This window comes from Peromyscus leucopus, chromosome 20, assembly GCF_004664715.2.
Source record: "Peromyscus leucopus breed LL Stock chromosome 20, UCI_PerLeu_2.1, whole genome shotgun sequence".
In the NCBI taxonomy this organism is placed as follows: Eukaryota; Metazoa; Chordata; class Mammalia; order Rodentia; family Cricetidae; genus Peromyscus; species Peromyscus leucopus.
Genome location: NC_051080.1, coordinates 22,288,156 through 22,302,744, shown reverse-complemented (window position 1 = coordinate 22,302,744; position 14,589 = coordinate 22,288,156). Strand labels below are relative to the sequence as shown.

At 38.2% G+C, this 14,589-nt stretch overlaps 1 protein-coding gene across 3 annotated transcripts in view; it reads left to right on the top strand.

The window, feature by feature from the left end:
• Positions 1-14,589, top strand: part of Adcy8 (adenylate cyclase 8) — a 217,365-nt gene that overhangs the window by 173,774 nt on the left and 29,002 nt on the right. For all 3 annotated transcript variants that reach the window (XM_028876027.1, XM_028876026.1, XM_028876025.1), the window contains one exon: positions 5,001-5,173. In XM_028876027.1, coding sequence (XP_028731860.1) covers positions 5,001-5,173 — 173 coding nt within the window. The remainder of the gene's footprint in view (positions 1-5,000; positions 5,174-14,589) is intronic.

Sequence of the window (14,589 nt, the reverse complement as noted above, 5' to 3'; positions counted from 1 at the left end):
ACATGGGGTTGAGCAGTACCCAAATAGGTACAGAGAATTCAGTCTGTCTGGCTTGTGTGTGTAAATACTCAATTCCTTCTCCAGTTGTGATGGTGTAAAGTTCTTCTTGCTCCTCTTATAAGAGGAAAATATGTGTTGCCAAGGTAACTTATGATATGCTATGATGGTGTCCTAACATGAATACGATGCCATCCAAGCTGTGGCATAGTAGGTCCTTAGTTAACATACTAGGTCATTAATTAATGGTTATGTATTACTGGATGCATGCTTTTGTGTCTAAGGAGTTTGTTTTATGTTAACAAAATCCTTCATGCTTTATCAAGTCATGTGAGTTCAAGATTTTCAGAGTTAGAGGAATTTGATTTATTCACGATTTCCCAGCTTAGTGTATCATTTGAGAAGAGAAATCCAGAAATAGAAAACGTCTCCATGGGCATTCCTAATCCTTAGGACTGATGAAAAAAAGGTGTCTGTGAGTCACATTAACTATTGGATAACACGGGGAATTTAAAGCCATTTTTAGAATGTTTTTGCGTACAGTGTGTGCACAATAAGTGTTTGACTGTAATCATTATGTCTTCCTCCCCCCATCTCACCCCTGAGAGAATATAGATTCCCCCCTCAAGCTGGTCCCCGTGTTATCCTGAGTTTATTTAACATTGAACCTCACACTGCCAATTTTTGTGATTGTACAATGTAGCCATAGTTCATTCTCTGGCCTGAATTGCCTACTTTTTCCTCACATGTCAACTTATACTCAAACATCCAAGAATTGTAAAGGTCAAATTATTTTATTATTGAGTCTCTTCTTTTTTTCATGCATAGATTGTCTCATTCCTTTTACCTAAGACAACTGTGGATTTTTTCCCCTAGGACAACTCTATTTTTCTCCATACTTCATAGTATGTGTGGTTATATAATTCATGTATTAATAAATACTATAATAGAATGACTTGATATAGTTTTAAATGAATTTTTTTAAAACCACTGTTTTCCAAGAAGACCTATGCTATTCGGTGAGTGGGTTGTGCCTCATTGCTCTTGTACTAATGGGCAACAAAATTTAAATGGAAGCCTAACTTTCACAATCACCTCCACAAAAAAGTGACACACTTTGGATTTTTCTGGAATGGAAAAAAAATTTATACTACTCCAATACACAGAAACTTGAATTTATAGACATTACAAGGAAAAAAATTATGCTGGTGTTGAAACTAGAAAAATACTAAGTTTATAACTTCATGACTCATGTCATTAAAAGATGGAGAAGAAACTTAGAAATTCATGGTTTTACAGGACATAGATTGCATGGGATGTAAGAACTCAATGCAAAACAACTAACTTCATAGTGCAGGCTAAAATAACAGTAGCATATACTACAAGAGGAAATAATTCACCAAAGAGATGGATTGTAACTGTGTGCATACACGGGGTGTTGTAATTACAGTATATATGCAACTTTAGCTCCAGCCTTCTAGTTTCATTTTGAAACCCTTCTCTGTTGTCATTCAAATATTCTTCCGTCACAGAGCATCTTGTCCTTTGCTCTCTTGGTTTTTAACTATTATCTTCTCTCTTCTCTATATCATCCCCTCAAATCCCTCATCCATATTCTTATTTTTCTTCTTCTATGGCTCCTTAAAAATGGAAGTCTATACATTTTAATCCCTGGGTCTTTGTTTTTTTAAATATTCTCCTGTGGTCACTTGCACACCTGTAGGTGGAGCTGATTACTGGCAAACACATGACTCTAAGCACAGTTGTCTTCCTGGGGCAACATAACAAGAGCACAAGATGAATCTTTTGCCAGATGGAAACCCAGTAACAAGTGATATTGGGTCCACAATCTACCAGGTTATAGAAAACACAGAATTGATGGATCCAGACCCAAAGAGAGAGGTCTTTGCAATGCTTCACAAAACCATGATACTTCTGTAGCCCCTGTTTTATTTCCTAGTTTCACCTCTCACCATTCACTCGAGGTAGAAAAGGGACAGAGGATATACTCCTGCTGTTGTACAGAACCTTGTCTTTTATGCTTCTTGTATTAAGCAATTTGAAAAGTCTCAACTTTGAAGCAGAAGTTCGACTAAACCATGGAAGTCAGTGAGTTGATTCCTTTCCCTGGAATAGAAATAGGAAGGACCTGATAACACAATTTGTTGAGACCATAAAAACAGAAAACCACTAATATACCATGAAAATAATATGACTCTAGATACCTAGTGTATCTTCAAGGCTGGGTAGAGAAAGTGAGAAAACAATATATATTCTCTTGGCCTGTGTTACCAGCTCTCCTTATGATTAGTTACATGGGTATTTTATTTAATCCAAGGACTTAATTCTCCTGATGTCCTGCTCCATATACACTGTCATTTAGACTATTTTGTCTTCCTATTTACTGTCCATTCCTCAAGACCCAAAACAAACTCACCTCTTCTGTCCCTCTATAGACATACTTTCTCTCCATGAAATATGCTCACTCCTGCCTCTATGTTCCTGTCATGGTTGGTCACATCGCTACCCAAGTACATTTCTATTGACATTTTCATGTCAGCCTCATATATATATATATATATATATATATATATATATATATATATATATATATATTACTGTGATTCCCTTTAGGTCTAAGCCAATTCTTATTTCTTTCTTCAACCTCCCATGCCTACCTATCACTTACTCTAACTACAATGGATATTCACTAAATGTGCACTATGCTTTTTTTTTTAATTTAATTGTGTCCCCCTTGAATTTTTGCTCCAAGGGTGCAATCATTTCAATAGATTTGGATATAGTACACTATTCATAATTTAAATTGACACAACCAGGCAGAACTCTGTGCTGTGCTGAGGGCAACAATGAACCAAGACCCCTTGAATCTGTTTTTCCTACCCTATAGCCTGTATTAAAATGGAGCATCTTGGAAGTTTCTTTGGATGGAGAAAAACTGTGCAGACTGAACTCTTACATCTGGTCTCTTCACACATGGCTTTCTTGACAAGGGCATCAAGATGAGCTATATATAAATATTACCCAAGAAAAGACCTTAGAGGAAAGTTGAAGACAGCTTATCCTTCCATTAGGTACAAGGATTGGTAACTGGGTTTATTGGGAGAAACAGATGAGGTAAAGGAAACAACAAACAAAGGTCTTTAAGGGTGGTGACAATGCCTGATTCTCTTCTTAGCCAATATACAGGGTTTTTTTTTCCTCAATGAGAAATCATTTGGGACACTGCCTACATTTTTTAATCAATATTTGTGAAATAAATGAGTTGGTGTCACTTAAGGAATTCATAGCACATCTTCAATACTCAGAGATTTTTAAAAATTCTTACCTACCAGCTCATCCATATAAAAGCTGCCTCTCTGTATAATAGAAGATAGAAGGCAATGTAAACATGAAAGAGCTATAGTGTTATCAAGCCCCACATTCCCACTAGAATCATGCTCATGCAAACTGACCATATTTAGATGACCAAGACACCTCTTTCCAGATTCAAGATCATGAAGTTTATTTAGCTCTATGACCATTGGTTTCTTAACCTATATAACTGAGAACTGTGAGCCCCATCCTGAACAGTTTCATTGAATACTTCAAGAGAAAATATATGTACAGATTTTGAGACCAAAATGGGCTTTTGAGATATGAATGTTACTAATCACATTTTAAACCAACACCCAGAATATGCCAGGATAGTTCTATAAAGAAAATAGGCCGAGGTGTTTTCCATAGAATTCGGAAAGCTTTCTGTGTAGTCGCTGGGAGACTGCTCCACTGTTCAAGTTCTCGGGTGATTCCAAATTTTCAATTAGAGCAGTAGTGCATGACACAGAGGGGGAGATGACATTCTAGTCTCTGTGGGGTACAATGTAGGTCGGGCAGAAGCTTCCCAGAGGAAAGGACACCTGACATGTGAACAGAAGAAAGGCTTAGTCACCTGGATGAGATTTGAGCCACAGGCCACGGAGGTGTGAGAGAAGGATTTAGAGAGTGAAAAGTAGCCTGTGAACTCAGCTGTGTGGGAGAATTTGAGGACTTGGAGGGCAAAGAAGATTTCCAGTGAGGAATAACATGCTCAGGCTGGTGTCCCAGAAATTCTAGCTTGAGAAAGAAGGCAAGTGTGTATGTTTAGAAATTCTAAAGACCAGCAACAGGTTGAGATGGAAACAAAAGGAGGGTGGGGGACAGGATGGTTCAGTGGATAAAGGCACTTGCTTACAAGCCTAGTGGTCTGAGATCAAATCCCAGAACCCACATGGTGGAAGGAGAGCCCCAACTCCCACAAGTTGTCCTCTGACTTCCCCATGTATGGTGTGCCTTTCACATACATACACATAAATAAATGACAAATAAATGTGGGGGGGGGTATTTAAAAAAACTGTTCCAAGGTGCTCCTGAGAACTAAAGCAAGTAAAGGAGATGGCGAAAGCTGGGTGCATGTGAGATCTGTTAAGGAAGTAACGGAGGGCCTAAAAACTGAAACTACCTCACTGTGGGACATGGGGGGAGAAGGAGGCATCAGGGGTGAGCCTGAGAAGCTGGGGAGATGGTTCGGTGGTTAAGAATCCCAGCTGCTCTACCAGAGGACTGGAATTCGATTCCCAGTACCCACATGAAGTTCATGACCATCTTTAACTCTACTATCATGAAATCTGACACCATCTACAGGCTTCCATGGGCACTGGGGCATGGATATGGTGCCTAGACATACATGCAGACAGAACACATAAAATACTAAAAGGATAAAAAGCGTTTTTACAATGATGAGACTGAAGAGGAATAATGTGAAAGATGTTGCCACTCATGGAAACAGGGAGTAGAGGCTGGAGGCAGGAGAAGGAAGAGTTCAATTTAAATTTCAGGAGGCTCCAGACCTCCCAGGGGAAGCGTTCAAACAAAAATCTGCCTGATGAGACTAGTGGGCAGCATGGCTGAGAGGGGGACCCTCAGAGATTCCTGTGAGTCCGACCACCTTTGTTCTCTGTTTGCAGTACTTCGTCTTCACGGGGGTGCTGGCCATGGTGACCTGTGCAGTTTTTCTCCGGCTTAACTCTGTCCTGAAGTTGGCTGTGCTGCTGATTATGATCGCCATCTATGCCCTGCTGACGGAGACCATCTATGCAGGTCTCTTTCTGAGTTATGACAACCTGAACCACAGTGGAGAGTAAGTGCCCACCAAGGTGTTTATGAACCCAGGCGCCACGAAAATGAAACCACTGGACAAGGGATTGCAACTGTGACTGAAACTGAAATGAAGGATTGGCTTGTTATGAACTTACCCCACTCAGACATCGTCCACCTTACAAGTCTAGGGAAAAAATCTCTACTTTTCAGCATATGCACTATAGACTATTTATAATAATTATTTAAAATTTGAACTAAATTGGGTATGGTAGCTCAGATTTCTACCATGCCTAATAGTTAATTTGCTCAACATTAGCAGTTGTAAGGCCTGTAGGAGGTAATTTTAATTTAGCTATAGCAATACTGATAACATCAGTCACTATGAATTGAGCAATAATGATCCTTCATTGTTATTTCTGAAATATAGAAAAATACAAGAAATAACGTATAAGTCCAGATTCCTTAGAGCACAGAGCCTGGGGTAATGCTTAGATTCTGATATAACTTCAGGACAATGAAAGAGAGTGGGGGGAGAAGAAGTGAGCAGAGAAGGGGGTAGAAGCAAATGCAAGCTGAGGTCCAGTGATGCAGGCAGTGTATGTTGTCATGAGATTTAACCCCCGGGTTCTGGAAGATCCATTCGCTCAGCTATTAGAAGTATCAGCAGCAATGGAGAAACATGCCTCAGAGCAGAGTAAGGCAAAAGAATGTGTCTTCTGGTTCCTTCACCCTTCTTCCCCCACTGACCACACTTCAATCTCTGGATATGCTTCTGGGGGTTTCACTTGACCCACTCACAGCCAGTGTATCAGACCGGACTTTGTCCAGGAAATAGTAGGAGAAACAAGGCACTGAATACCAGACTGACTAGGATCAAGTAGAGGAAGCACATGTGTCTAGCTGAGGCCAGAATAAATTTCTAGTAGCCTTAGAGGGTAAAGCCAAAACAATCCAAGAAACCTCCAAAAGTGTCTACACTTCAAGTCCATGAGTCAGCCCTGAAAGTAAACAATGACAATTGGCCACGTTTGTTTCTGTATTAAAGAAGAAAGTATGTCAGACATCTCCTCTTTCTCTCAAGAATAATCACCTAATCCACTAAATACAGGAAATTTGCTGTTGTTGATTTTTTCCATTTTCATTCATGTGTTCACATGTGTGTAAGTGCACATGTATGTCGCACATGCACGTAAAGTACCGAGGTTAATGTCAGGAATCGTCTTTAGTGATTTTTCCACCTTATTCATTGAGGTAGGGTCTCAATAAAACCTAGGGCTCACTTAACTGGCTGTTATCACTAGTCAGCTTGCTGTAGGATCCCTTTTCTTTACCTTCTGAGGCTGGAATTGCAGCAGGATGCCATTCCTACCCGGTAATTTCTTTCACGGGTTCTGAGGGTCCAAACTCCAGTCCTCACACATATACAGCAAACGACTTAAACACTGAGCAATCTCCTCAGTTCAAAACACTGAATTTGTATCTGTTCCAGTTGTGACCTCTTCTCAAATGTGTTTAACATCTGCATCTAAGAAATATAATGCTGTTTTATGTTGGTTTTGTTGGTGGTGATGGTTATTGTTATCATACAATGTCCTCTTTTTAAGATCCACATCAGTTAATATCCATAGATCTAGTTCATTTTCCCTGAAATATGTCCATACTATATAATGTCAACATATCAAAATATATGTTATCTTTGGCCTATTAACAGAAACCCAGGCTCATCCTAGTTTTGTGTACAGGTGTCTCCTGGAGCTTCGTGTGAAAACACACTTGCTGAATTGTAGGTTAACTGAATTCACTACTTGAAAACAGTGTCATATTGCCAAATCGCTCTCCAACATGAGTCTAACAATTTTCCTCTTATAGGTAATTCTCCTATTGCTCTCCATTCTTGCCTTTGATGTTGTTAGACCTTTGAAATTTTGCTGCGTTTATGAAAGCTCTTTTTCAGCACACACTGTATGCATGCATGTGTACATACATATGTGGGTAGTATACACGTGTGTTTAGGTATAGTGTGTGTATGTGTGTGTGTTCAGGTATAGTGTGTGTGTGTGTGTGTGTGTGTGTGTGTGTGTGTGTGTGTGGTCCTCATGCCTCCGTGGAAAACACTTTACCCACTAAGCCATCTTCCGAGCCTGGCATTGTGCTTTATACCACTTTACAGTTTTCTTGCTGAATTTACAAGCAAAGAGTTCATATTGTCTTTAATGGATGAGAAGAAGGCTGAGACCTCTTTGTTTATATAAGTATATCAGGCCTATTGAGTCAAAACATCTATTATTATAACTTCATTTACCCTTAGCTATCTCCTTGTAGACCCTTTCTCCACATAGAGTTATGCTGCAGGTTGTGGCTTTAACTAATGAAAGGGAGACACAGTTTGTTCCATAGTGTTGTCCCAGGGCTACTGTGAGCTTCAAATGTGCTTATCACATAGAAAGGTCATTTTTAGTATCTTCTCCTTCTGAGGAGAAATGTTTATTATTATTATTATTATTGTTGTTGTTGTTATTATTATTATTATTATTATTATTATTATTGGTTTTAAGGAAAAGTTAGTAACTTCTAAGTAAGAATTGTGAGAGCAAATATAATCCCAAACTCATGGCTGATAGTCAAGTATTTCTCTCAACTACGTCTTCTCTAAAGGTCAGCTATTGGTTAATCTTGTGTTGCCTCATTCTTTGCTACCAACAGAATTAAGTTAGAAATAAATAAAAAGCACAGTTGGCCTCAGTCTCTGCTGACGTATGTAGGTCAGAAGACACTACCAATAGGACTCACTTAGTGCTTTAGAAGTCCATGGTCATTCGGGAGCATTTTTACAGGTTATTCCTGATTTCTCTGGAGAATGGCAGACTAATTATACAATATAGCAATCAAACAAACAGAACCTGGGTGGGACATTCTGGCCGCATCTCAATTGGGATGGTCCAAATCCTGAGACTGTTTTCTCCCACACTGCTCATCAGCCCCACTGCATGACAATCCCCTGATTGATACTGAGCTCAAAATAGAAGTGGCTTCATCCCTAGTGTCATGTTAGTCACTGGACACCAATCTTCCTCTGGATATCTTGCCAGGAAGCACTAGAGTGAATTGCTTGAGAGTATCAATTTGAGAGTTAAACCACCCAGATTCAAATCTCAGTTCTTCCACCAGCCACATGTGTGAACTTGATCAAATTAATTTAAGATGATTCAACTTCTCCAACTCTTGCTGTTCTTAACAACGAAGTGGGAATATAACACTGATTCCTTTTCTACAGGAATGTTTTAAGGGTCAAATACGATAAGCATTTGCACTACATTGATGTTTGTTATTAAACATGACTCCTCCCTTCCATAAATGCTAGGATTCTACAAAGTTCCTCATTTTCATTTCAAGGTTTTGGTTCCCTAATTGGTCTCCCAGCTTCTATTCATAATTATCCCATCTCAAACCCATCTTATCAATGCCCATTCTTTCTTCAAATCCTTCGATGGCTCTCTGTTACCTTTGAGAAGCTTAAAGTTCACCAGTTTGCTGGATATTCAAAACTCTCCTTCCTTAGACCTGTGCTAAACTCTTGAGTCTCACCTCACCTCCTGAAGCTCTACAGGTTGCTATTTATAACTTGTACATTGGCAGAGAGAATTCATATACTTTTCCCAAATGACCTTCTACACGTACATCCTCCTTTGTTGATGTGTCCATTTCTGGAAGTCCGACCCACAATTCTTAATGTCATAATTCAAGGATAATCTCCTTGGTGACAGACTTAGTTATTATTCCTCACTTTCTATCCCAACATTAACCTCTTTATGTTGTAGTCATTAATTTCCATGTTTTCTTCTTCCATTACAATGGGAGTTTAGAGGACAAGGACTATCACTAAGATTCATATTTCTGTCATTTAATAGTATCTGGCAATAGGTTTCCAATTAAATGTTTGCAGAATGGAATGTTCAATGGAAATGAATGTGTGCCTAAAAGCAGAATTAGCTCATTTGGAATCACTTAACAATATTGATTCACAGTAAAAGTCTACACTCACTTGCAATGCCTACAGTTTCGTGTTACTGTTATCCTTAAATTGTGTGTGCTCATTCTGTAAGCCCGGCTTGCTTTTGCACTGCTTCACAGATAATGCTATTCCTCCTGGCTATACTTTTTAACCTTGTTTGTAGTCATTTACCATCCTTATCCTTTCATAATTTATATATATATATATATATATATATATATATATATATATAAATGCATTCTACCTGATGATTAAATAATCTATTTTTGTACCACTGGTGTCTTGTTGACATCTTGAAATATAGGGAAAACACTGGAATCCACTCATGCATTATAATAGATTCAGAAGGTCTAAAATTAATTGCTGGCTCTTGCTTCAATTCACCATATTGATAGTTGAGGACAGCAGCACTCTCTGTTCACTGTGAGCATCATCTTCTCCAGTTCTAGCAATAACTACCCACTTAAATAATGATGGTACTTGGAAAGGTCTCCCTCTAATGTCTACTTTGGGTCCTAGAAATAACAATGATGGTGTCTGTCCTATCCTCTACTTCCAGAAGAATATAAAAGCTATTTTTACTTCACCTCAATAAAATCTCCTAAGATTTACCCTACACGTGTTGCTACAAAATAGGTACTTCCAAACAGAAAAAGTTTCACCTCTGCCTTTCATTTCTACATTCATCTGCCCTCCTCGCCTCATGCCCCATGTACACACGCACACAGGCTGTATTTTCTAACTCTGTTGATTCTCAGCTTTGTCATTTAGAACTAAATATGAGTAAGAAGTTTCTTGGAGCTTTCCAGGCTGCAAAGAAACCATGGCTAATAAAACCATCCTTGCAAGACCACATCAATAGTGTTAAACAGTGAAGACGTTTCAGACACACACAAAAAAAATCATAGTGTTCACAGGAGAAAATAAGTTGGAATAGATGAAGTCAAGAAAAATGACACATAAAAAGTGTTTGGAAAGAACCAAAGAAAGTTGAAAGTGGCAGAAACTTGTGTCGCTGGAGCAGATCCCTCCTGACCTAAGTAACAATCTACTTGATGTCTGCTTGCAATCAGAAGGTCCAGTACTTTAATGCTTTTCTGTCACCATTTTTAAAATCTTAGCAAATTTTATAAAGAGCTTCCTTCATTTCTATTTTACACTCAGACACACACACACACACACACACACACACACACACACACACACAAGTGAAGCCAGTTCATCTATTTGAACAACCATTATTGAGGTTCCTTTTAGAGCTTAGCACTGAATGAATGCTTATTCTCAGCACTTTACCAGTTACAAGTCTCTGCATTAACCATGACCCAGTAAAAGCAGAAGCTTCTCTAAGGCCGAGAGCAGCCATAACCTATGGGTACAAACATAAATGTTTAGAAAGCAGTTTGACACCATGTCCTTTTAGCAAAACAACAATGGTAGGTTCCCCTTAAGGCTGATGACCTCCTAGCCATTTGACTATTAATCAAATTTACAGGATCAGTCAGGAATTTCTCCTCTGGAGAAGACTTAAAAAAATCTAATCAGAAGTGGTTGGTTACCCCTGTAAAAGTCATAACTCTATGGCACCCACTGGATACATAGTGTCTGACAGCTGGTACTATGGTTCATGTGACTCATGGCTGTGTAGACTGTTAATGACTTTTCTCCCCCTAGCTGTCTATATAGCATCTTCTGGTACTTTGAAAGCTACCCAGAAGAAGGGAAGCTTCCAGCTCAGTTCCAGCTTGATGGGTCTATATACTGCAACCAAAGTCTTCATCAATAGAGTCTTGTCATCCACATCTGCTGGGAAACTAAAGAATGGCAACAACCTATATTACTTTGGGGACTTCCCTAACCAACAACTCATATGGTAGTGGTATCCCACACCTGGCACTAAGACTTTTGTTTAATAACCTGTGACTTCTGAAAGCTACTTTATCTACCCATACAGACTACCTCCCTTCAAATTATTTTTAATTACATATTTTAATTAGCTTACAAAATAATGGGATTCCTTATGGCTTTTTCAGACATCCTTAATTTTGTTTAACCCACTGAAATCCTTCACCTCTGCCATCCGTTCACCCACATCACCTGTTAAGCCTTTCTACTGCTCATATTTTTCCTCGGCACTTTCATATTCCAGGAATTCTACTGTCTTCCTCCAGGAATGGCCTTCCACAACACTGCCCCTGCTAGGTTCCTGGTCTCAACAGGCACTCCAAATTAAACACAGACATCAAAAAAATGAAAGTGAAGTTTCTCATATGAGCAATAACATGAAGTGTTTGTCTTTCTAACTCTGGCTTACCACTCTTAGTGTATTTTCAAGTTCCATCCATTTTCCTGAAAATTTCATTTTTATTTGGTGTTGAACAAAATTCCATTATGTGTATGTACCATATTTTTATTACCCATTTATCAAATGATGAATATCTAGGTTAACTCCATTTTCTAGCTATTTTGAGTAGAGCATCAATGAACATAGGATGTATAGGTATCTCTGTAGTAAGTTAATATCAACATCATCATGAATTGTTGACATGAAAGAGAAAGAGCAAGAAGTGTATGTAAAGTAGCTTCTTCACATATAATGCAAGTTTTCAAAAATGCATACCAGTAGTAAGTGAGAATAAAAATAAATTTAAATGGGATGGTTTATTAGGAGTTTTGTGGGAAAAAAATGGAGACCAATAAATAAAATTTTGGAGGTGAATAGTCAATATTGAAAACTCAGAACTTTGCACCTGAAATCTGGCTCTTGTCTTGGAAGTGACACAAATGAATATGTGACCTTGAGCCATTGACCTCTTCCCTCTGGGCCCCAGTCTCTTATAAAATAAAAGCCTTGAAGGGGTATTATATTACACATAACACAGAATAAAATGGATTTGCCAAATGCATTGTAATATAGCCAATTATGTAAACTTAGTATCATTCTCTACATTAAGTGAAAAGTAGCTTATAAAACAATATGAGCCATCGAGCCTTAATTTATAGATATATTTTTGCAAAGAGGAAATAGAAATGACATTTAATGGATTCCAAAATAATCATAGTTTCCTCTGGATAGTTAGCTGTCTTTTTTAGTTTCTAGATACACTACAATTAGCATAAATGCCTCATTAGTGAGTCATACTCACATTAAATATTAATTTTTATGATGCATCAGATTAAATGATCTCTAAAGATTATAGTGGCCCTGAGGATTTCATTACTCTACGTGTGTTTTCAGTTAACAATGTCCCTTTTCCAAGGAGATGGCAGTATAACTTTAGCTATTTTATTAATACAAATCGATATCTCAAAATTTACCTTTGTATTAATGCTGTAAAACCCAGTATTAGGCAAAGCTCAGTAATATGGAGTGTATTTGAGCCAGTTGACTCTCTGTATAATTTTCCAAAAATCATGGGAGGTACAAGAAAAACTTGTGAATTCAAATGAAAATTCTTTTGGCTGTTTCTCGGCATGATTCGGTTACTATTCATATACTTTGGTCCCTACACAAGATTTTTTTTCATATAAATACATCTAAACCCTCAAAAATTGTTCATAATTTTCTTTCATTTTTTTCTTCTGAGTCTGGTCTAGTCGTGTCTCTATTTTTGGCCAATCACTGCTTTCAAAATTATTCAAGAAGTATTCGTATTGTCTCCTGAAAATGTGTTTCAAATGATAAATTGCTGGGCTGAAAATAAGTTTTGTGCATCACAGAGAAGAGGATATCTTAAGTGCCAGGCAGTGTAAGAGTCTGGAACAGAATGACAGATTCCTGGGGAGTTCTAAACATAGGACATCTCTCATTCAAACAAGTAATGTGCGCAAATGGTTCTTTAAAGCAACACAGACATAAACAAGATTATGTGTCAGAGGCTTCACAGAGCAGTAAGAGGAAGGCATGAGCCAGGAACCATGCCAAACACATCAGCACCATTGTTCATTTCATTCTCGCAGTTAAGGAGGTAAAACATTGTTGAATCATTCTTCACATATGAATGAAGCAAGGCTCAGAGATAGCAAGTGGCTGGTTCAAGGCCAAACAACTGGTCAAAAACAGAGCTGCACCAGTAATCGGGATCACCTGCAAAGTTCATGTCCTTAATCACTTTCCTCAGCAGCCCATAAACATTAAAGACCAGAGAAGTAAGTGACAGTAAAGAAAGAGAATTACAAAAATATGCCTCTCTCCTCAAAATAAGCATAATAGTATAGAATGGGTGGGTGGGTGGGTGGGTGGATGGATGGATGGATGGATGGATAGATCTCTACCCCAATACATGAGTTACAGTCCAGCTTTCCTCACCTTAGCACTCTTGTTGGATGGTCCTGACAAATTCAAGCAGTCTCCCTTACTGAGTTTCCATATGTCCTCAAACATGACATGATATTTGCCTATTATCCTGAGGCTAGAGGTGTGTAAATACCAAGCTAAGTGATATATAGCTTAGATCCACACCCTGGCCTTCTTACATATTTCTTAAACATCCTGTCTCTGTTAGTTACTCTCTCTTCTCAAGTGTCAGAGCAACAATAATATATTTACCCTAATTACAACATCATCTATATATTTAATTCTTGCCTCTGATGAATTGTTTTGAGAGCATAACACTGTGTCTTCTTCACTTCTTGATCCAAGCATATGTTAGGACACAGTAGATGCTCAGTCATGATGTGCTTCTCTGGGACCATAGCTAAGCATCAACAATAAAGCGCACTGCTAGCATCTTGGCATAACACAACCAAAGCCTTCATTAAAAGATATAAGAAAAATGAGGGCCAGCTGACCCCAGATATAAAACTGACTTGACAATTAAAATAATTGATAGAGGAATTAAGAGTATCCAACTCATAGACTTAATACAGTAATCTGAACATGAAGGTACTTAGGATAAAGATCATCACATAGAAAGCACTGAATACTGGCTTCTTAAGTAGGTCAAAGCCTTTAAAAATGAATGAAGGATGTCCCTTGGTTATAGAAATTGGGTGAGTTGTGGGGGAGAAGGCTGGCAGGGGTGGAAGGAGGGAAGAGAGAGAGGTTTGTGGTTAGAATGTAAAATGAATTAAAAAAATTCTTAATTAAAAAATAAATGAATACTTATCTTCACAAGATATTTTTATCAGAGTATTCAATCTCTTTGAAATGTAGAAAATTACAAGTAGTGACATTATTACTAATATTGATGAGATCATATTGTCTAGATGCTAAACTCTAGAGTCTCTTTTATCAGCTATACCCTATGTGGCCTCATAGGGTTGGCGGTCTCTTGTCCTCTGAATGAGATCACATCAAATCCTTATCTATATCACATGTTGAATATTTGGAAAATACTCATTTCATCTCCTCATACTCCATTTTGAACCTGATTCTTCATGCTTATCTTGAAACCTCTCCACGGTTCTTAGTCAACATACCATTCTGCCTTTGTTTTTCTCAC